General features: G+C 42.3%; 1 protein-coding gene across 2 annotated transcripts in view; it reads left to right on the top strand.

The window, feature by feature from the left end:
- The first annotated feature begins 20,232 nt into the window (after positions 1-20,232).
- Positions 20,233-23,772, top strand: part of PRRX1 (paired related homeobox 1) — a 70,931-nt gene continuing 67,391 nt past the window's right edge. For both annotated transcript variants that reach the window (XM_003785712.2, XM_012802621.1), the window contains exon 1: positions 20,233-21,563. In XM_003785712.2, the coding sequence (XP_003785760.1) occupies positions 21,323-21,563 (241 nt within the window). In that variant the 5' untranslated portion in view covers positions 20,233-21,322. The remainder of the gene's footprint in view (positions 21,564-23,772) is intronic.

The raw sequence follows: 23,772 nt of genomic DNA, 5'->3' as shown, positions 1-23,772 counted from the left end.
AAAGGATGAACTGCCCTTTAATACTGCGGTGTTTGATTTGGCATATAAATAGCTACAAAATCCACTTAGCTTACAACCTACACTTTCCAAAAATGTTATATTAATTCAGGTAAGGATGGTAATTCTTTCTTGAGAGTCTCCAGAGGACTACTTCTCTGTGATCTTGTATGGTCCATGGGTGACAGAATAAACCAAGAGCTGTATCTCGCTGCTTTGTAGTAGGAATTAGCTGTTTAAATAATTTTAGCAATGAAATGTCATGAAGTTCTTAATTTCTGCACAATGAGTGAGGCTTTTTTCAGATTCCACCCAAACTGATAGTTACTTTTTCCCATGAAAATGTTAGAGTAAAAATCTGCCATATCCCACCACAACACAGCAGAGAAGAAGACTGAAAACTCAGATGAGAGAAACAAAAATCCTATAGTCAGTATTTTTCAGAAAGTATATGTTGCCCAGTATTCAAATATACTTGGTTAAAAATAAAAACAAACAAACAAAAACACTATTGAGCCATAAGAAAAGATGGAGACTTTATATCCTTTATATTTACCTGGATGGAGTTAAAACACATTCTTCTTAGTAAGTTATCTCAAGAATGGAAAAAATATGTCCAATGTACTCAATACTATTATGAAACCAATATATAAACAACTGCATGTCCCCAGGAATGATAAAACACAAATATAGTCTAGTGGGGGAGGGAAGCGGGGAGGACGATTGGCTTGGTGGGATCTCACCTAGTAACCTGCACAATGTGAGGCTGTGGAGCACACCAGCTGGGTGAAGGACTCAACTACAACTAGAACTTTACCTTGGCCAGATTTGAACAAGTGTCTTTCCTCAATTGTCCGACAGAGAGGAATTAAATGTTGGTGTATCATATGGTTTCTGTTTCTAACATTTTAAAAAGAATTGATTATATATTTCCATCACACGGAAAATGGTATCCTATCACCAGCTGTATTTTACATGCTTTAGCATTTTGCCATATTTGCTTATTTGCTTTAGTTTCTTTGTGAGAAAGACAGAGCAGATACATTTGGAAGCTGCCATGGAACACTGCCCTCCTTCACAATTCAATTTCTTTTCCTCTCTTCACAGGGCTAGTCTGAAATTGGTGTGCATTTTACTGTTGCTTTTACACTTTTTTCTATATGAGTGCATCAAAAATCATTATATAGCTTTGTCTGCACATTTTAAAACATTGCCTAGTCTCAGCGCCTGAGGCTCAAGTGGCTAAGGCCCCAGCCACATACACCTAAGGTGGCGGGTTCGAATCCAGCCCGGGCCCGCCAAACAACAATATGGCTGCAACCAAAAAATAGCCAGGCATTGTGGCGGGTGCCTGTGGTCCCAGCTACTTGGGAGGCAGAGGCAGGAGACTCGCTTGAGCCCAGGAGTTGGAGGTTGCTATGAGCTGTGATGCCATGGCACTCTACCCAGGGGGACAGCTTGAGACTCTGTCTCAAAAAAAAAAACAAAAAAACAAAAAAAAAATTGCCTAAATGGTGTTTTGTTGTTTTACATTCTTTTCTATATGTTTTAACCATCATTTTTAACATTTATCCAAGTTGGTATAGGTGTATCTAGTTTAATTATCATAACCACGAAGTAATTCGTCTATGAGGTTTGACAATTAAATTCACAAATTCATTCTAGATAAAGCGCTACATACCTCATTGCTGAATATCACTATGGTCATCTTTGAACTACTCCCCTTGGGAAGTGCCAGTGCCAGTGCCAATGCCAGTGCCTAGGCCACCCTTCAAAACAATTTTGGGACTCTTCCTCTGGAATGGCCATCAGAGCTGTATTCTATTACCCTTGATGTCCTAAATGTCATCAAGATGTCTTCCTTTCAATATTTCCTTTAACTTCAGGTAAAGAAAGACCTTGGGGCCAGATCAGGGGAGTAGAAAGATTGTTCCAATACACTTATTAGTTTACTGACTAAAATTTCCCTCACACACAGTGCCATGTGAACTGGTGTATTGTCATGATGTAAGAGCCATGAGCTGCTGGTGAAAAGTTCAGGTCATTTTTATATAACTTTTTCATACAGCCCTTTCAGCATTTTGAAATAGTAAATTTTGTTAACTGTCCAGTTGGTACAAATTCATAATGAATAATCCCTCTGATACTGAAAAAAAGTTTAGCAGCATTGTTTTGACTCTTGATTTGGACTGACAAAACTCTTTTGGTGTGGACAATTGGCTTTCATTGTGCACTCTGACACTTTGTTACAGGGTCATATTGGTACACTCATATTTCATCACCAGTGATAACATGGCCCCAAACATCATCTTACCTTTCCAAAAGGTCTTGGCAATCTTTGACTCTCTTTTGCTTTTGTTCATCAATGGACTCCTTCGGGATGATTTTTTAACACACCTTTCTCATGCCAAGATGTTCAGTTAAGATTTTCCTGTTTCTGTATCCATGTTTATTTGGTCTGCTGTGCTTCTCACAGTCAGCCAATGATTTTGATGTACAATTCCATGATTTTTGCAAGGTTTTTTTTAATCAGTTCTGAGGTTACTGGTCTCTCTGACCTCTCCTTATCAGTGATGCTTTCTCTTCCCTCAGAAAAAAGTTTAATCTAAACAAACAAACAAAAAAAAAAAAAGAAAGAAAGAAAAGAAAAGAAAAAAGAAAAAGGTTTAATCCATTTGTACACTGCCGTTTTCTTCACTGAATTATCCCCATAAACTTGGACTACCATGTCTCTGATTTAACTTCTACTCTTGCCAAGTTTACCAAGAAATTTAATGTTTTTTCTCGGCTCTTATTCAGGCTCTGACATTCTTGCAATGACACACAACACCAATAATGAACACCACTCAGCAAGATACTGCTACATGTCGACATGAACACAGATGTGAGCCTCTGATATACCAAGGTTATGAAACCTTACCAAGCTGTTTGTACAGTGCTGCCAATGTAAGCACACGGTGGCAAATTCACCAACTTAACTGTCAGACCTCATAGGTGTGATGGGGGATATCATTTAATGATACTTCATTATTATTATTCATTGTGTATTTTATTTGGATGTATTTCCTTGATTAGAATGACACTCATTCTCTTTTCGTGAATTTCCTGTTCATATCCTTTGTTCAATTTCCCCACTGAGTTGTTTGACTTTGTGAAATCAATCTGTAGGAGTTTCTAATATATTCTGGGTTTCAATTCTTTGGCAATGATGTGTACTGGTACCATATCTCTTTCTTAAATTACTTATAGAAGGTTGTACATATATATGTAATGGCACAGCCTCTCTCTGTTCTTTAAGTCAGCTGCATCTACTATGCACATTTGATGACCAAAAAGAAAGATTACAGCAACTTCACTTTGCTTGATTCTAAACCCCATTCTTGTTCAATTACAGTTACGTCTTGCTTCTGATCCTTGGCTTTGGTTCTTTTCTTTAGCCTTAAATCAAATTTTTTATATGACATTTGAACTTGAATGTCATCTCTAGCTTTGTCATCTCAGCTTTTTCCTTCTTATTTAGATTTTCTGAATCTTACATAACTCATATCCCATGTTCTCGTGATTGTAGTAAACTAGATCCTTTAAAACTTACTATCGAATGCTAAATCTTTATTAGCCTGATTTTATTTTCTTCAGACATGTATCCCTATCTTAAATCATCTCATTCATGTATTGGTTGCTTCTTTATTATCTGTTTCCCTACTCTTTATCCTTCTACAGGAGTGTAAACTTCATGAGAATAAGAATATTGTCTTTTTGCCACAGTACTTTTGCTATTTTTTGAAAGAGTTAATCCAGATAATATTCTTTGCATGGCCCTAATCTTGGGAAATCTAACTCTACACAAGTCTTTCTAATTAAAGTTCTATATCATTTTCACACCATCATATACAGGTCATCACTCTTCATTAACCATTTTTTGTTGTCATTTTATTCTCATGATACTTCTGATTCTGAAAACTGCAAATTCCTTGTCACTTCTCCCATAAGCAGGTATGATTTGGGTGTTTGTGGTGCTATGTGATTCTGAGCCTCGAGCATGAAAAGACACTGAATTTCCATGTTGCTTTCTGGAACACTTTCTTGTGGAATCCTGAATCGTTTTGGAGGAAGTCCAACTGTCCTGAGGTAGTCATGCTGTGAGGAAACCCAAGCCATATGGGGCAGTCACATGGTCATATGTAGGAATTCTAGATGGCAGCCCAAGCTAAGTCCAGCCTTTGATTTATCCATGACCAGTTGCCAGAAATGTAAAAAGCCTGTAACTGATTCTGCCCTCCTCGTCCTCACCAGTTCAAGTGAATCCTTGTCATTTAAGTTATCTTGGCTGAGACTATGAAGCAGAGGCAGACTGAATCCACTGGGCTCTGCCTGGATGTCAAAAGATATCTGTACAAAACATTTTCCAAATTAATTTTTGAGGCCAAAATTCTGTTATCTGGAGTAGACAGACAGGATAAACCACATTTTAAACTAAGATTTATAACCAAGCTGATGATTGTCTAGATTTATCATAAATTAAAACTCCATCCTAAAAGATTAACTATCCAAATAAGAAACATTATTCTCTATACTTTTTGGCTATTAACATGTTTCAGAAGTATAGAAAAAAAATAAAAGACTCCAGTATGTATGCTTCTAAGATTTCTGATTTGAACAAATCTTCCTGGAAGAATACTTCATCATGTGGATCAACACGACAAAGCTCTCTAGCCCAAAAGCATTATAGAATTTCTATAATGTAGGTCCAAGACCCCATTATAATGATACAGCCTCATTAGAATGATCTACACCAAAATCCCCAGCAAAGACTCTTAATGTATAAATAGATGAAGAGTCAATACAAACGAACCAATATTCTTACTTGAAGACATATTCTTATTTGTCTATAAATCACCCTCTAAGACTGGTGAGACGTTTCCAGCTTATGCTTTACATATCATTCACGGTCATTTTATTTTATTAATTGCTCTCTTCTTGGGAATCTGAGAGACTACTCATTAGTGGTGTTCCTGTTACCTATCTGGACTTTTTATTCTAAGTCTTCTGCGGGATGCTTCTTTCTAATGCTCCTCCCAATCACCATCCTTGGTCTCCTACTCTCCTTTTTTTATTTTTTTAATTAAGTCATAGCTGTGTATATTAATGCAATCATGGGGTATAATGTGCTGGTTTTATATACAATTTGAAATGTTTTCATCAAACTGATTAACATAGCCTTCATGGCATTTTCTTAGTTATTGTGTTAAGACATTTATATTCTACACCTAGTAAATTTCACATGTACCCTTGTAAGATGCACCATAGGTGTGATCCCACCAATTACTCTCCCTCTACCCATCCTCCCCACTTCCCTCCCCTCCCTCTTCTTAATGTCATCCCCATGAGTTCTTCCATCTACTCCCTATTTGCTAATGACCTTCACATATCCACTTCTAATTCAGATTTATCTTGAAGCTGGATATATAATCTGTTCTTGGAATTATTCCCATAGAGACAGATTTTTCTTCCAAGTTTGACCTGCTGCAAGTTTACTGGTCAGAGCTTGGGAACCATCCTGCCACTCACAGTGTGCATCAACATAGCTAGACCAGAGGGAAGGTAATGGAGTTCAAGGCATATTTCAGGGCCTGATTCTGGACTGGACACTGTTGTGAGTTCCAGAAAAAAGATCTATATATAATTCTGTTCCTTTTACTCCATATTGCCAGTCTAGTTTTTAATTTAAAAATTGCAAAAAATAAAAGAAAAAAAATAATCTGCAGAGACAAAGCAAGCATCAGAACCACAGTCTGATACGGCAGGGATATAAGGGTTATGAGACTAGGAATTTAAAACAACTACAACTATTATGCTAAGGGCTCTAATCGAAAAGGAAATGGACCCAAGCAAGAATAGATGGGTGATATAAGCAGGGAGATGTGGAGATGTGAAGTTTAAGGGAAAACCTAACAAAAATACTAGAAATAAAAAACACAGAGTAGGAATGAAGAATGCCTTTGATGGACTCTTCAATAAACCATACACAACCAAAGAATCAGTGAACTTATAAAAATGTCAAGAGAAAATGGTAAAACTGAAATGCAAGGAGCAAAAGAATGAAAAAGACAATGGAATATCCTAGAATGGTGGACCAACTGCAAAAGGTATAATACAGGGGTCCTCAAACTTTTTAAACAGGGGGCCAGTTCACTGTCCCTCAGACCGCTGGAGGGCCAGACTGTGGGCCCCAGCACGAGCCGGCTGCTAAGCAGGACAGGCAGTGGTGGCAAAAACACCCAGTAAACCGGATAAATGTCCTAGGCTGGCCACATGTAACCCATGGGCTGTAGTTTGAGGATGCCTGGTATAATATATGTAGAGTGGAAATACGAGAAGGATATTGAAGACAAAAAGGATAAAAAAAAAATACTGGAAGCAATAATGATCAAGAATTTCCTAAAGTTAATGATAGTAACTATTCTATAGATCCAGAAAGCTCAAAGGACACTTATCAGGATTAAAAACAAACAAACAAAAAAACCCAACAGCACCATATCCATGTATATTACATTTGAAGTACAGGAAGTTAAAGACAAAGAAAAAAATCTTGAAAGAAACCAGAGGAGAAATCACCTTACCTATAAAGGAGCAAGGACAAGAGTTACATTATACTTCTTTTCAGAAACCACACAAACAATAAAAGACTGGAGCTAAGTATTTAATGTGCTGAAAGAAAAAATCCCCACCAGTCTAGAATTCTTTATCCTTCAATAGTGGAAGAACAATAAAGAATTTTCTCAGACAAGCAAAAATTGAGGGGATTTATACCAGCATATCTACCTTGTAAGAAATGTTAAAGGAAATTTTTCAGAGAAGAGAAAAATGGTAAGTCCGGAACTTGGACCTACGTCAAGAAAGGAAGAGTGTGAGAGAAGAAAGTAAAATATAATCAAAAAATAAAATATGATCAGACTCCAAGGACTTTCCAAAAGATGAGCTTATATATTTAGTTGAATCACTAAATTCAGGAGCACACTAAGTTAACCTTGTCTACCCCATATAGGTGTGACTTCACTTGGTGCATCCTCAAATATGAGACTCATGTGATAAAGTTAACAGGGCAGACATTCATCAGATATGTCCTTTACGGCAGTTCTATAACACAGCTGAGACAGTTCTCACACTGAACATACAACAAGGATGACAGGCTGCTTGTGAATTAATTTTTAGTGTCATTTTATTTATTTATTTATTTTTAATGGATAAATAAAGATCATATATGTTTATGATGTACAATATGATGTTTTGATACACGTATACATTGTGGAATGGCTAAATTGTGTTATGTAACATATGCACTCCCTCACATACTCAATATTTTTTATGATGAGAATAGTTAAAATCTACTCTCTTGGCAATTTTCACATACATGATATACTGTTCTTAATTGTGGTCATCATGATGTACACTACATCTTTTGAATTTGTCACTCCTGTTTAACTGAAATTTTGTGTCTTCTGACCAAAATCTCCTTCCTCTTCCCACCCTCCAGCCTCTGGTGACCACCATTTTGCTCTCTGTAACTAAGAGTTTAACTTTTTACGCTCCACATATAAGTAAGCTTATACAGTATTTGTTCTGCTGTGCCTGGTTTATTTTACTTTACATAATGTTCTCCAGGTTAATCTATGTCATCTCAAAATATAAGATTTCCTTCTTTTTTAAGATTGAATAGTATTCCATTGTGTATGCATACTACATTTTCTTTATCCATTTATTCATTGATGGACGTATAGATTGATTCCACATTTTGGCTACTGTGAGTAATGCTGCAATGAATGTGGGAACGCAGATATCTCTTCATAGCCTTTGGCTATATACCCAGTAGTGGGATTGTTGGATCATATGGCAGTTCTATTTTTAATTTTTTGAGGAACCTCCATACTGTTTTCCGTAATGGCTGTACTAATTTGCATTCTTACCCACAGTGTACAAGTGTTCCATTTTCTCCAGCTCCACTGGCATGGGCCAGTTTTCTGAATCTTTGTTCCATCCAGACTACGAGTGACTCTAGTTCAGAAGTGTTGAACAGAGATTAAGTCAGTGGAGTTTTTGAATGGAGCGTAAGTATGAATTACTAGATATGAATTATTAATCTAAAAACTCAGAGGTCTTGCTATATACTCAGAATAAACAAACACCATGCACCTGCTTCTGTAATCCTTACATAAGTAAAGGAAGATCTGCGACTTAGACTTTTTTGTGGTTTCCTTGGCCTCTAGCTTCCCCCAAAGAAAACAAATACACACACAGCTGTTATAGCATTTGCTTTCTGTTTCAGAAAAGGATAAGTGTGGAATAGAGATCTTGGGTGCCTTCAGACATTGCCTAATAACTAAAAAGTGACAAACACAGCGGGTCTGTCCTGGTTCCCAGTAAGGAGGCAGTAATTCATTAGAAAAGTATCTCTGCACCTGCAGTGATGGCTGTTTCATTCTCATCTGCACACTGGAGGCTATTCTTGCATAACTGTGAGTATGAAGCTGAGGAAATAACAACACTCCTGTGGGCCTGTTGAAAGAATGCACAGTGATGGTCTCAAAACCAAAAGAGAAAGGTTTCTAGTCCCATTGGGATAGGCCAGTTTCCCAAGGCTTGGTCCCATGAAGACTGAGAGTGCTGCTAGTTCAAAGGTGGTGAGCAGAGATTAAGTCAGTGCAGTGTTTTGTTTTGTTTTTAAAATAAAATATAAACCAAAGATTTGGAAATTCCAGACCATGCCCATGTAAAATCCTTTCAAATGGCCATGCAGCTACAATATAATATGGTGCTTGGCTAAGGGTGGCAATGTCAATGAATTTAATCTTTCTCTCAACTTCTATTTCTTATAATTATTGGGTTTATTGATGAAGAACTAGGAGATATGTGGAGAACATCCCTTTGGCTGTTATTTTAAAAAATCCTGTTAGTAGCCGAGAAATGCGGTATCCTTTGAAGTTTCCTCTAGAAAGCTCTTGTCTTTTCTTCCCACTGTAAATTAGATAATCTTGTGGTAATTTTTTTAGTATGAGTTGTTTGGCATATAAGGAAGATATCAATCATAAGGGCTGCTGAGCATTTCAGAAAAACCCATTTACTATTCCATCCAAGCAACTCTGATTGATCACTGAGGGCCAACCGGTGCTACAATTGGGGTATTTTATTCAACATTATGTATCCTTTTAAACATTTGTTTTAAGTTATAGATTCAGGGGGTACATGTGCAGATTTATTTTATGATTTTATTGTATAGTGTTGAAGTCTGGGCTTCTGTGTAACTCTCACTCAATCAATGTATATGGTATCTATTAGATAATTTCTCATCCTACATCTTTCTCTTACCCTCCACCCCTCTAAGTCTCCAATATCTATTGCTTCACTCTCTATGCCCATCTGTACTCCTTAATTATCACCTACTTATAAATAAGAATATATAGTATTTGACTTTATGTTTCTGAGTTATTTCACTTAAGACAATGGCCTCCAGTTTCATCAATATTACAATAAAAGACAACACAATATATTCTAACTAACCATATTTGACATCTAAGAAAACTATGGAAATTTTAACATTTAACTTGGAACTTACTACATTATTGAACTCATTAGTTCTAAGGCATTTTTTTTCCTGTTGATTTTCTTAGGCTATTTAGGTGAACAGACATATTATTTCATAACATTTGGTAAATTTGCTTTCTTTTTCCAGTATATTAAATTGTTACTTAATTTTCTTTTCCAATTGTGATAGCTGTCATGTCCTGACCAGTCTTATATTCTCTTTGCAATTATAGATGATTTTCATTGGTGTTGACTTTAATAGAAATTTCTGAATGATTGCATCATGATGGATACTATTCAATCATTTTAAACTGTACATTTTCATCATGTTAAAAAGTTAATCTCTAATCCTGTTTTTGAAAGTTTTACTGAGAATTGATGATGATTTTATTAAATATGTTCAAGAACCTCTTCTGATGCTTTTCCTTTGATAAATAATAGTAGTACATATCCTAATATCAAACTACCCACTTCTTTTTTCTTTAACTTTTTTTTAAATTTCGGATTAATATGAGGGTACAATAGGTTACATTGTTTGCATTTGTTAGGTAAAAGTTCACGTTGTAGTTGAGCCCTTCACCCAGAAGGTGTGCTATGCTATTTACCCTTATGTTATATTAGGTAAAAACTTACCCATCCTTCTTCCCCCTCCCCTCTCTTTCCTCCCATATCTCTTCTATTTGAATTTAATTGTGGTTTTCTCTTGTGTGGGTATGTAGTTTTTTGTCTACTGGTTTCACTCAATAGTACATTGGATACTTGCTTTTTCATTCTTGTGATACTTTACTAAGAAGAATGTTTTTCAACTCCACCTAGGTTAATACAAAAGATTTAAAGTCTCCATCTTTTCTTATGGCTGAATACCATTCCGTGGTATTCATATACCACAGTTTATTAATGCATTCATGGGTTCATGGGCACTTAGGCTGATTCTATGTGTTGGCAATTGTGAATTGAGGTGTAATAAACATTCTAGTGCAAATTTCCTTATGGCAATTTTTTTTTTGTTTTACTTTTGGGTAGACACCTAGTAATGGGAGGTATCAAATACAAGGTCTGCTTTCAGCTCTTTGGAAATTTTCCTTCTTTCCATAGGTGCTATATTAGTTTGGAATCCCATCATCCATGTAAAAGTGTTCCCTTTTCTCCATCTCGATGTCAGCATCAGCAACTTTGGGACTTTGTGACGTGGGCCATTCTAACTAGGGTTAAGTGATATCTCAAAGTATCCAAACAGCCCCAAATCTCCCTAGCTTGGATCATTTAATTGACTAGTTATAGTGCTTTGAAGAATTTTGAAACTTATTTAATGGCTCTAAATATTTTCTGTCTTAGTTTGTTTTCTGTTGCTATAACTGAGTACCTGCGACTGGGTAATTTATATGTAGTAAAGAAAAAAAAATATTTCTTACAGTTATGAAGGGTAGGAAGTCCAAGATCTAGGGGCCAAATAAAGTGAGGGCCTTCTTACTGGTGGGGACTCTCTGTAGAGACCCAAGATAGTCCAGGGCATCACATGGTGAGAGGCTGATGAGAGATGCCAAACAGGCTTTTCTAATAGGTCCATTCTGATGATAACTAATCTACATTAATACATTAATCCACTCAAGTATTAATGGCTTAATTCATTCATAATGGCTATGCCCTCATGACCCAGTCCCCAGTTAAATAAAGTCTCTGCCTCTTTTTTTTTTTTTGAGATGGAGCCTCAAGCTATCCCCCTGGGTAGAATGCCATGGCATCACGCTCACAGCAACCTCCAACTCCTGGGCTCAAGCGAGTCTCCTGCCTCCGCCTCCTAAGTAGCTGGGACTACAGGCGCCCGCCACAGCGCCTGGCCATTTTTTGGTTGCAGCCATCATTGTTGTTTGGCGACCCGGGCTGGGGATTCAAACCGGCCACCTTAGGTGTATGTGGCTGGCACCTTAGCCGCTTGAGCCACAGGCGCTGAGCCTCTGCCTCTTAATACTGTTGTTACATTGAGGATTACGTTTAATCATGAGTTTCAAAAGTGAAAAACATATAAACCATAGCACATATAGTTATTAATGTTTTGGGGACTGTTACCTATATACTTAGAAGAAATACATAATCTGACATTATTAAGTCTAGTGATTTACATGTGCCAATTAGGCCACATATTTTTCAGATCTCCTCTCTTTTAAAAATTTGTTTTTGTTTTCTTTTTCTGTTACAGGGGAAGACATACTCCTCCATAAGTCTCCTTTGGATTGTGGTTTTGTGTATATCTACCCTTGGTTCGTTTAATTTGTGATGTTTATTTTGGAAAGCCACATGAATAGATGATGTGTTAATAAGTTTAAAGTGTTATGCTTTTCTGTAACATTCATTTTATTTATTCTTATTAAATATCTTGAGAGGAAGGCTGAATGTTGGTCTCATTTCCCTTCTCATGAAATCTCAACAATCCCAAACTCTAATTTCTCTTTTTCCCAGACCATATAATTAATTGCATAAATCTCTGCTGGACTCTCTGTTCCTTAGCAAGCATTTTCTCTTTTTTCCAATCTCTTGCTCTATGCCAAAGTATTATTGATAATGCAAAGATAAAAGGAGGAATCTTAAAAGTTTGGTTTACCTCGAAGTCAAGAATATGGTTGCTCAAGTCCTGGCTGCTTTGGTAGTTCTTTGATATTTGGAGTCTGGATGATATAAATATTTCATGTTTTCTAGTTTGCTTTTCAAGGGAACATTGCATATCTGTTAAAACCTACTCTATCACAGCCAAAAGTGGAAATTTGGAAATAACTTTCATTATTTACTATGTGCAAGGTACTATGTTAAAAGTCACTTGTTAGCTTACTTTTTTTTTTTTCAGAAGTACTATGAGACTCTGAGGCTCAGAGAAACAAAGATTTTAAGAGACAGAAGAAAAGAATGATCTGTTAAGGCCTCTAAAGCCTCTTCTCTTTCCCTCATATTAGGCTCAGAGTAGGACATGATAGATAATCTGGTAAAGGGTAAAGATTAGTAGGGAACTACTACTTTATGCCATTTTGTCCAAAATAGAATATGAATGTTGATATCTGAGGTTCTGTGTAATAGTTTCCAATGGAGACTAAGGTCCCCAACAATAATGAATGTTAGAATGATCAGGAAAGTGCACTCTTCAATTTTTGAAGGAAATAATTCAGACTTCTGACTTAAAGGAACAGAGGTACTCAAAACAATAAGTCAAGAAAGAAGAAAGGATGAAAGGGTGAGTAGCGAGAAAAGTTTTGTTTTGTTTTTGTTTTTTTCAGTGTGTGTGTTAAGGAGAGGTGCTTCTGGCTTTTTAAACACCAAGCTGAGCACCAACTTCACAAAAGGGAAAGATATATATTGTATAAAGTAAGTGAATAAGGATTCAAAAAGTAATAGGCTTGTGATCTGCAAAATGTTGAAAAAGCACATTATTTCAAACTTTTTAAAAGTCACTTTTCTTAATTCCACTCTGTAAATTCTTCCTTCTTCTCTGCAGTGATGAAAGGTAGGAGGAGAATGTCAGGGAAAGATGATGACTGGAGGTAATGACAACTGTAGCCAGGCTTACACACGTCCTGCCTTTCACACTAAGGTCTTCACATATACACTATCTCAGAGCATCGCTTGGGGCAAGCAAGAAAAAAAGTGTCTGAAATTTTGTTGCCACTATTACAGTAAAGCAAAATTTGAAATAAGGTAGATACGGTGTGTTTAACAAAATAAAAACAGGAAAAAAAAAAAAAGGATATACCTAACCTGATAAGTGTAACTGGACAAAAGAAATTTTAGCCAGGTTGAATACCTATGAGCTAGGAAAAGTAGAAAATTGGGAGAAGAGAAAAGAGAAACCTGTTTAGAACATGAGAGATTTATAGAAGGATTCAGGGGAGGAGAGCAGACGGATAAGCAAGCTGTACCTGGCTTCAGAGTCATGGGAGCAGTAAGCCAAGGAAGGTTATCCAAAATGGCACACACCCTGGTGAGCTGCAAATAAGCACAAAGTCAGCAGAACAACCTCGTGGGTTTCAAATCAACCGAACAGATCCCAAGTATTTTCTATCTATCTTGTAAGATGCCAGCTCACTTCGTCCTGGCCTAGAAACACAGCACCGGGTACCAAAGGGTGGAAAGTTTGCAGAAGCACTAAGCCAGCCTGGAAACTCACTTTCAATGCCTTGTGTAGGGCCAAGCATTCAGAGAGCACACAGGTTCTTGAAAATCCACCAGGGGCACGAGCTCTTCCTGCAAAGGATGGAGAAATCAGCAATGACTTTTCTGGAGGCTCTGTGTATTGCTGCTTGCCTAGAAACATTCCCAGTTGTAAGCACCTTAGTTACACACATAGACCCATCATTAAAGGATTTTTCTTTTCTTTTTGGAGACAGTGTCTTACTCTGTTGTCTCAAATGCCTGAGTAGCTAAGACTATAGGTGCCTGCTACTACACCTGACTAATTTTTCTATTTTTAGTAGAGACCAGCTCTTGCTTTGGCTCGTCTCGAACTCCTGAGTTCAAAGAATCTCCCCACCTCAGACTCCCAGAGTGCTAGGATTACAGGCATGAGCCACCATGCCTGGTCAGATTTTTTTATTAATAAAATAGGGAGGTAGCAAAATTTGAGCCTCCCATTCTTCTGTGCAACCCAAAAGAACTTATACAGCCCAGAAGAATCTGAGAATAAGAGAAAGAGTGCAGAATGAAAACTAACATTTGTTAATTTTTTTTTCTTAATCCTAACAATAGCCATTGGTGGTGCATCAGAAGCTGTCTGGTGAATAAGGCTTGGGTTCCCCAGGACAGAGAAAGCATGGCACTTATACACTTATATTTGCTCTGAGGGCATTTGGCTAGGTACCTTGACATAACTGTTGTTATGTTTACATACTATGAACACACTATAACATGGTGCCTATGTTCTCACATCATGTTGCCTTGTTCATCTGCTCCAGTATTACTTAATCTCCAGTTCCCATTCCACAAACAATTAGTGACTATTTTGTAACAGGGTCAGGGCTAGCTGGATAAAACAGGCAGATCTTAGTCATTAACCGAATAAGCTGGAGGTGGCCTCAGAGACAGGAATTTGGGATAACTCCTAAGTTTCCTCCTACAGAAAGAGGAGAAGCATGAGAGGGAGAGGGTAAGTTCAGTTTGGGATATGTTAAGTTTAAATGTCCTCAATAAATGTGCATATACAGCAAGGGTGTAGCTATCACTTTTTTGTTAGTTTGCTTCAGGGCTTACCATATGCTAAGAACTGTAGTAAATGGATTGCATGTATTCTCATTTAATTCTGATAAATACATATGGTCAGTGCCATGATTAGCTGTATTTGAAATGTAGGGAACTGAAGCTTAGAGAGATAACTTGCTTGCTCAAGGTGATATCAGGAGCTTAAGTCTTTACATGTTAGACTCCTTGATAAATAAGTGCTATGGTTTGTGTTATGGAGGTAGCTTCCTCATGATTGGCTTGGTACCTGCTCTCATAAGACTTGATCAGTTCTGCTGGGAATTATTAATTCCCACTACAGTAGGGTGTTATAATACCAACATGCCCCTTAGGTTCCCCTCTCTTCCCAGCAGTCTGCTTCCCCCTTGAACTTCTCTGCCATATTGTGATGCCAGGTGAAAGCCTGAGCAAGAAGCCAAGGTTATACCCTTGAACTCCTCAGCCTGCGAAACCTCTTTTCTTTATAAATTACCCAGTGTTAAGTATTCTTTTACACCACCACAAACCACACTAAGGCACAGAACAGACTCAGATATAACACATGAAAATGTGTGAGATCCTCTAGGAACAACCTATTGGTTGTGAAGGACAGTGAAAATTAAAGACAGAACTCTGGAGAATATCAACATCTGAAAAGAGTGAGAGGGGAAAAAGGAATACTCCATGAAGACTAAAAGAAGTTGTCAGAGAAATAGAGAGAGGACCAGGAGAAAAATTTCCAAAAGAAGATACTTACAGCTGTCAATCACAGCAAAAGTAGCAAAATAAGGCCTGAGGATTACTTACTACATTTGCAAATGTGAAGGTCACTGTTGTCTTCAGCTAAAGACCTCGGTGGTGTACAAAAAGTCAGCGTCCAGTGGTTTGAGGAAAGATGGGCCTTCTAGTAACTCTACTGGGTCCCCAGTGAATATTTTAGGCTCCCCAGCCTATAATAGTCTACAACAGAGTGAACCCAGTACCAATTTACTACTTGAAATGTGTTTTTATTCCCACTTCCTTTGATTGTTGTGAAACTTCAATAATTCAGTGGTGATGTTGTATGGAAGTGGAGGTGGGTGAAAAGCATGCATCGGGGCATAGGAGATCGAATGTTCCTGGAATGCCATTTATGATATTAAGAACCAGAATGACAAAGCCAAAGGAGAGTCCCTTTCAGGTATGGCATGAAGTCACCTTCTAGGACCATTAAATATGGGAACCCTGCAGAATCCATTTTGCATTTCACTCTTTGTCCCCGTATCATTGTTAATGAATATATACTGGATTGTCAACCATGAGCGGGAAAGAATTTCTACCCCGCAGCATGTTATTTGCATGAGGGTGGCATTGTGTTCTTCATGTGTCATAGAACCTGTGACCTGTCACATGTAATTGTCATGTCAGCTTATCAGCATGTCAGGGACTACGGCTCCTAGCTTCCATCTCAGAGGGAATATTGCTTAGACTGGGAGATGTTCTGCTAGCCAGATGAGGCAGAACTCTGCCAAATTCAAGTGCCAGAGAAACCCTGGACAGTAATCAATACCAAACCTAATTATTAATAAGACCACCCAGGGGCACATGGCCGGGAACCAAACCACCTTCCTACCTTGGTCTGATCTCTTGGCATGTTTCCTTGCTAGACCTAGCGTTGCTCCCACTGACGTGAGGAAGAATCCAAAACAGGCGTTATTTTAAAGGGAGTGGGGCAGAAAGAATAGTTGAAAAGCCACTTTCGGATGCTGGAAGGGTCATGAGGAAAAGGGTTCTGATTAGTTACATCATCCAGGGCTTCAAACTTTAATAAATATTGATTGGTGGATGAAAGTGAAAGCTGAAGCCAAGGAAAGGCCTACATATGTTCAGAGATTCTGAGTTGGAAATGCTCTTTTTCCAACCCCAAATCACACTGGGGAAAGCCAAGTAGTGATTAAGGAATGGCTGGGGCAACAGCAGCCCATTCTCTGGGGCCTTCTAAGTTCCCAGCCTGGGAGTGCTGCCTGCTTGGGAGATGAGTGTGTGGTGTGTGTTCTCAGCCACAGCTTCTTCAAGCCTTCCCTCCTGACATCTTTCTGCCAGATGGTCCTTCTTGAATTCTGGAGGCACATGGCCCTCCTGGTTCCTGCAACCGGAGCCAAGAGAACTTTGCTGCACCAACGTAGCCCTTGATCCACCTCTCTAGCCTAGACCCTGACCAGGAGGAGAGGCTAGGCTCAGCCGCCCTTCCTGCCCAGGGAAGGAGCTCCCCAGCCCACCTCTGGGTGCCTTGGGTAGAGCGTGAGCCCTGACTCTGGGGGTTCTGGGAGCACCTTCTCAACCAGAGCTCCTCTTTTGTCTTTTGTCATTTTAGAATGAACATGCTCTCTGTTCTGTCTTAAATTTCCCTGTAGGGTTATCCTGATGTTGTTAAATTACAATCCAGACTCTCAACAACTTGCAAATGTTGTGTGTAAACATAATCAGAGTGTGGATCCAATCCACTTGTGATTGTTAATAGAAAAAAAAGGGGGGGGGAACCCATGCAGACTTAAAAAAAAAAAAAGGAAAAAGAAGAAACAATCAGTAGGGTGTTTGCCTAGATGATTTGGTTTCTAGGGGACTGTCCCAAAGAGTCCCCACCGTGATGTCTGGGGCGGGAGGAAGCCAGGGCTAGGTCCCTGTAGCTGAGGCCTACAGGATTTCCCCCAGAAAGGAGTCGCCTCTCCCGGGTGAGGAAGAGTCTCTCAAGCCGTTCTGAGCTCCAGCGGCCTCGGAGGGATTCCCATAAGAGCCCCCGGACTGCAGGAGGTGGCCCGACTGCCTGCCTTGTCCTCACTGGGACCCAGACACGGTCTCCGATGTTGGTTCCTTTTCTGAGCACACTGCGAGTCTGGCCCAGAGTTCCACCTCGGAGTAGTTGGAGGACACTCTGTACCCCCACAGTCTTTAAACTCCCCCCAACACCTCCTGCCCATTCCTAGAGCCTGGAGCCCCTGCCTCGGGCCTCTAGAGCAGCGGCGAGGCAAGAGCTGCGTTGCCGGGCTGGACAAGCTGTCAGCAGGCATTAGGCTCTAAGTCCCAGAGCTATTTCGATTGCACTTAGAAGTTTATATTATGTATGTAAAATGGATGTTATAAACGTGTATGTATTCAGCCCATGAGTGTTTAGCAAATGCGTCTGGTGTTTTTGTTGACACCGTTAACATCCTCGTTGGTATTGGTAGGATCGGTTGGTATTCACACAAATGACAAGAGGGTGACTTTCAAGAAGCGCCTGATCCCTCCAGAGACCTCTGCTGAATTTCAGTGAAACAGTCTGGCCACGCTTCCAGATGCCCATCTATGCGCTCTCGTCCCTGTCGCTATTCCTCAGTCACCAACCACGCAGATGGGTCAGCCGGACCAGGCAACTTCCTCCGAAGGGGGATCGTCCCACAACTCACCAAAGTCGCTCGCTGGCTGTTCAGGAGAAATGGGGTGTCTGGGGATGCCAAAAGCCCTTACTCAGACCTTTGTCACAAAGAGTAATTCGCGTGGGGACAAAAAGCAACGTTAAAACGCAACTGTGTAAATGAGGAGGGAGAATGAGAAAGGAGTGAGCGGCGAGCAGCTGCTTCAGTTCTAGGGTGGTTTCGGGAAGGCTGATCCGCTGAAGGGACCAGCGGCTGCGGCTGCGGCTGCGGCTGCAGCAGGGTGGGGAAGGGAGAAACGGCCGCGCCGGCCTTTCACTTAAGCGCACAAAGCAGGACTCGGGGTGGAAACTTCTCTGCTCAATTAAGTCGCGTCCACACCAGCAGATGGCACGAGCACGTGCGGTGCTCCGCTGAGGCTCTCGGGGGCAGCGGAGTCGGGAATTCCGACCCAAGGCACCCCCAAACCTGGGCCCACTCCGTGGCGCCGTCCCGCGTGCGCGCCCGCCCGCCCCCCAGGCGCGCTCGGCTCGCCCTGGCTGGGCGCGGACAGATGTTTACTGCCCAGAACCGCACCGCTGGGGAGACCGAGCGACCCTCACTCCGCTCGGGGCGGCGCCGGAGGGGCTCTGAGCTCGTGGTCGGAGGTTCAAGCGGCCCAGGTTGGGTGCGGGGGGAGGAGGACGAAGGGGTGGAAAGAGGAGGTGGGAGTGGGTGGACTAATGATGAAAAAGTCTCCTCCATCCCGGCTCCTTAATTAAATGCATGGAAAGAACCGAGGCGAGCACATCTGGTTTCAATCTGCAGCTCTTTGATGGCATCAAATGTTCTTTTCCCAGATCAGGGCTGGAAGTTCTGGGCTAACTATGGCCGTTTGGAGCCCAGAAACCATTTTACACACACTCGGACCCTTCTTTCTCTCCGGTGGAGCCTCTCGGCTATAGGAGAAAAAAAAGTCTAACAATCAAGGGAGTGTGTGTGTGTGTGTGTGTGTGTAGAACATAAAACGCCACAAATAAGCACTTAATATTTTACTTACTCTTCATATAGTAACTCATTTCTAATGAGACTATTAAAGCTGTTACCGGATTCCAACAGGTCATGAAAAAACCGCTCAGCACCTCTCTGTCCTCTGTCAAGTTAGGCGCAGCAGACGGACGACAGAGCTTTGTAGATTTAGCAGGGGTCTTCCGCGGCGCTCTGTCCTTCCCCCACCGCACCCACGCTGGCTCCAGGACGAGGCTCCGCGCATAAGCCTCCCCTCCCCCTGTCGCTCCCTCTAGGAGTGCTGGTGTCTGCTCAGAATCTGGGCAGCAGGACCCTCTGGGTTTAGCGTTGCGGCCGCCGGGGGAAATGACCTTGGCTGCACCACTGAGGTTACTAATTGGCAGGGGTGGGGTGGGACTGGGGGATGATTATGATATACTTAAGTCTTTTGCTCCAGTTTAATAAATATGTAAATTTCCTATTGCCTTAGCCCTGAGATTCCTTACAGTGGGGAAAAGCCTCGAATGGATTCGGTGCTTTCTAGATCTCCCCAACCTGCCTTTAATCCGCGGAGAAGCGTGGGAGAGCCTCCCATTATTATCCCTCCTGTTATTTTATTACATTATTTAATAGGCTGTCGGTACCGAGCCAAACGTAGCCTTAATACGTTTGCTCTCTCATGGTTTTCTCCGACACTCCCCTCATTCTCCCCCAAAACAAAACAGCAGGAAACGTTACACGGGGGGTGGGAGTAGGCAGAAGAAGAAGAAAATTTGATTGTGATAGTTGTGGAGTTTTTCCAACAAGTTTCCCCGCAGCTGTTATCAAAACATGCAAATGAGATTTTCCAGCAGAATCTTAAACAAATCTGGAAGAGTTAATGCCGAAGCAAAATAATCAGCCCGTTTGAAGTGACTGTGGGTTTCAGTTTGTCTTTTCTCCCCTTGATATTATTGCAGGGGAATGATAATTAGACCTTTACTTTAAAAATCTAAAGGGGCTCTCCAGCTCTCTTCCCTCCCTCTCTCCCCTCCTCCCTCTCTGACTCCCTCCCTCTCCCTTTCTCTCCTGCTCTGATGTTGGCAAAGGGGGTTTTCTTAATCAGACTGTTTTTTGGTTCGAGGGAAAGGAGGAAGAAGGAGATTGTGATGGAGAAAGGGGGTCTGTAAAACGTCAGGCACGGCACAAAGGCTTTGCCACGTAATTACAGGCTCCTATTAAGTCGAGATCTGCCCTCCCAGGGGTCTCCAATTTTCTTGTATTCCCTACAAAGCCTCCTCTGCATGCCAGTTTGTGCCTTTTGAAGTGCCAGAGAGCTTCTTGATCCAACTGAGAAGGAAAAAGGAGCTCAGCAAGAAGAGGGGGAGAGAGAGAAGGGAAAGGGGGGAACCCGCCACCACCCTCCTTTGGACTCGTGAAGCCCTATTTTTTTTTAATTTTTAATTTTTTTTTTTTTTACTCCTTACCAAAAGTAAAGTGAGAATCCTGCTCTCTAATACATCTGCAAGACATCACCCTCTCCTCCTGAAACTTCAGTCACTCCTGAGAATCCACAGGAGTGCAGAGAGGGGGGAACACGTTTTCTTGAAGATGTTTTAAAGCTGGAACAAGCCTTCTTCTGTTGGTGCTTGAACTCTTGCCTGGGAATAACTTTTTTAACCTTTAAGAAAAAACCCACTTTGATTCTTCTCTCCCACCCCTCTTCTCTCTTCTTCTGTTTGCCTAACTCCCCCGCCCTGCTGGCCTCCCCTTTCCTCTCTCTCCCTTATTATTATTTTTAGTGTGCGCGTGCGGACGCTTTTGGAGAGTTAGAAGGGATTTTTTTTCTCCTGACTTGAACATAAGGTGACTTTTTAATTTTCCTTTTTGGTGTGGATTATCTCTTTGGACCGCGCCGGACTTGGCCTCAGGAAAGCAACCCAGGCTGTGGAAGGCGGCTGGTGCAGAACGCTCTGCTCTGCAAAAGGGGGTCCCCCGCCCTCTTTTCCACTTTTTTTTTTCTTGGCCTTCCTCTCTTTCCCTCCCTCTTTTTCTCTCTCCCTCTCTCCGACTCTCTCTCTCCACTCCCCCCTCTTTCTTCCCCACTCTGCTTCTCTCCCCCCTCGCGCCCACAGCGTTTGGTGTTGATTCGAGCGGGAAGAGGGGGGTGGGTGGGATCGGAGGGGGAGACCATGACCTCCAGCTACGGGCACGTTCTGGAGCGGCAACCGGCGCTGGGCGGCCGCTTGGACAGCCCGGGCAACCTCGACACCCTGCAGGCGAAAAAGAACTTCTCCGTCAGTCACCTGCTAGACCTGGAGGAAGCCGGGGACATGGTGGCAGCACAGGCGGACGAGAGCGTAGGCGAGGCGGGCCGGAGCCTGCTGGAGTCGCCGGGACTCACTAGCGGCAGTGACACTCCGCAGCAGGACAGTGAGTGAGGGGTGCATGCCTATGCTATGGGTGTGTGCCCGGGACGGAGGGCTGGGACCCGTGCAGGGCGGCGGGAGTCCAACCTGGGCCAGGGGGAGAAGATCGGGGAGTAGGAGAGGTGGTGGCAGTTGTCTAAGGGAAAGACTAGTCACAGGAGGAAAGGGCTGAGAAAAGGAGGACTTCCTCGAGGGCTTGGCAGAGGCGGCCGCTAGAGAGACGCTCGGAGGCCCTGCGGTTGAGAGCAGAAACTGCCCACCGCGGACTCTCGCTTACACCGATCCAGCTCCGGCTGCGTCCCGGGCAAAGGCGGCCGCCTGATCATCCGGCAGGCAGGGCGACTGAGCCTGGCTGGGAAAAGGTCCCGCTGGAGCGCAAACTCAGGGAGCAAACCCTGTTTGGGAAAGCAGCGAGTTAATGATGCTGAGTCGAGTCGGGGGCTTCTCCCGGTCGCATGTCTGGTCTTGGGACAGGGCACCACGCTCAGGGAGCGCGAGCAGCACTGCTCCGGCCGCACACTCCACGCGGGCACCAAAGGCCCGGCGTGCCCGGGAGGCCGCGAGGGAACGCCCGGCCGGAGCCGCAGCAATTGCTCTCTGCCCCCTGCTGTCGCCTCTCCTGCAAATGGGTTTGAGACCCCAGCTGAGTCAAAAGTCTGGCGGACTTGGGCAAAGTCTGGCCAAGTGAAAGGAATGTCTGTTAGGGATGAAACTCGAGATCCTGCCCCCGCATGATCCCGCACCAGGGACTTCAGGGAAGCCCAGGCTTCAATATCCAGGCCCACGTCACGTCTAAGGAGCTCTAGATAGTGTCCCCTACAGAAAAGTTCACGCTGCCTCCCTTCCTCATCCTCACGGACAGATACTGCACCCTGAGAAAATCTCTCCTCGCGTTGTTAAGGGTGTCTTCAAACCTACTGCAAGTGTTTCCCGACCTTTTGGGTCTATGACAGACCTGTCACCTGGCTCATCCCAAGGGACACGGGCCGGATACGCGCAAATATTCCCTTTTCTAAAATGAGGCTTATCCCTTCTCATGCCGTTATTTGCTGATTACCATTTCTTCTTCAAATTTGGAGATTTAGGGGACACCAGCATTCTATGATTTTCACAAAACATAGCCCTTCTGAGGCTCTCAAAAATTAGAAACAACTGGAAGCAGGGCCTGGACACAATGATAGGAGTCCTGCAGGCCGAGCTAAATAAAGCAGTCCGAAGGGAGTCCAGATCAGAGAGCGCACAGGCCCCTCACCCTGCTTTCTTAATTCAGGCCTGGGCGGCCCTACGTGTTTGGCCAAAATCGGCCTAAGAGTAATCCACCCTAGACGCGACAGGGGCTGGATGAAGAGGTCTGGCTTGGCCTTTCGCTAAAGAAAGGCAGCCAACTTTGAGGAATGAAGAGTCGATGTCCCCAACTCCCCCGTCAGTGCTGGACGCAGAGGCAGAGACATTGAGCTTTGGGTTTGGGGCTTGGGAGGCTGCTGAGGAGTTAAATGTGTGAGGGGCACTTTATCTCCAACAAAATGCACTATGAAATACTATGATTATTTTTAAACTATTCATAAGGAAAATGTAAAACATTCAAAAAGGAGAGAGAACAGCATTTGGGATTAGTTTCGCCACTTCTGCGCATTTGGTGGTTTCTGTTTCTCCAAGGCTGATTTTTAATCGAAACATTTAACACTATTGGGAGAACTAGAGGCTGGAGCCATACAGAAAACATGGCCTCCAAGTAACTTCTGTGTAGAGGAGGGTGGGGCAGGAGAGGTCTGACAGTGTTGCTTTGCCCAAAGAGGAGGAAAGAGATGAGAAAAGCAGGGCCCAGGCCTGCAGTTTCCTATAACCCTGGCCCAGGTCGCTGTCAGTCAGTGCCAGAAACTGCAGGACTGAAGGGAGGCAGATGGTACCTGTTGTTTGGCTCTGCGAGTGGATGCCATGAGAAGGGAGCTTGGGATTCATGGTGGTGTTGTAGTGGGTACCAAGCACAATTGGGCTGAGCTGGCCGTGGAATGCCCCTGAGCAGATTTGGAGGTCTCTGGGGACAGGGAATGGCTCCTGTGAGACCTGGGCCTGGCCCAAGAGGGGCTGCATGGACTTGGGGCATCCTGTAGGACTTGAGGAAAGCTCAGGGTTTGGAGGGGACCCTGTTTTCTGGGAGAGGAGAGCAAGACTCCAGAAACCCACCTGCGCATGATACTCGATCCCATCATGGA

The sequence above is a fragment of the Otolemur garnettii genome, unplaced genomic scaffold (assembly GCF_000181295.1).
Source record: "Otolemur garnettii isolate 467f Iridium unplaced genomic scaffold, OtoGar3 scaffold00016, whole genome shotgun sequence".
NCBI lineage: Eukaryota > Metazoa > Chordata > Mammalia > Primates > Galagidae > Otolemur > Otolemur garnettii.
Note: the sequence above shows the minus strand (reverse complement) of the source record. Positions and strands in the feature narration are given on the sequence as shown.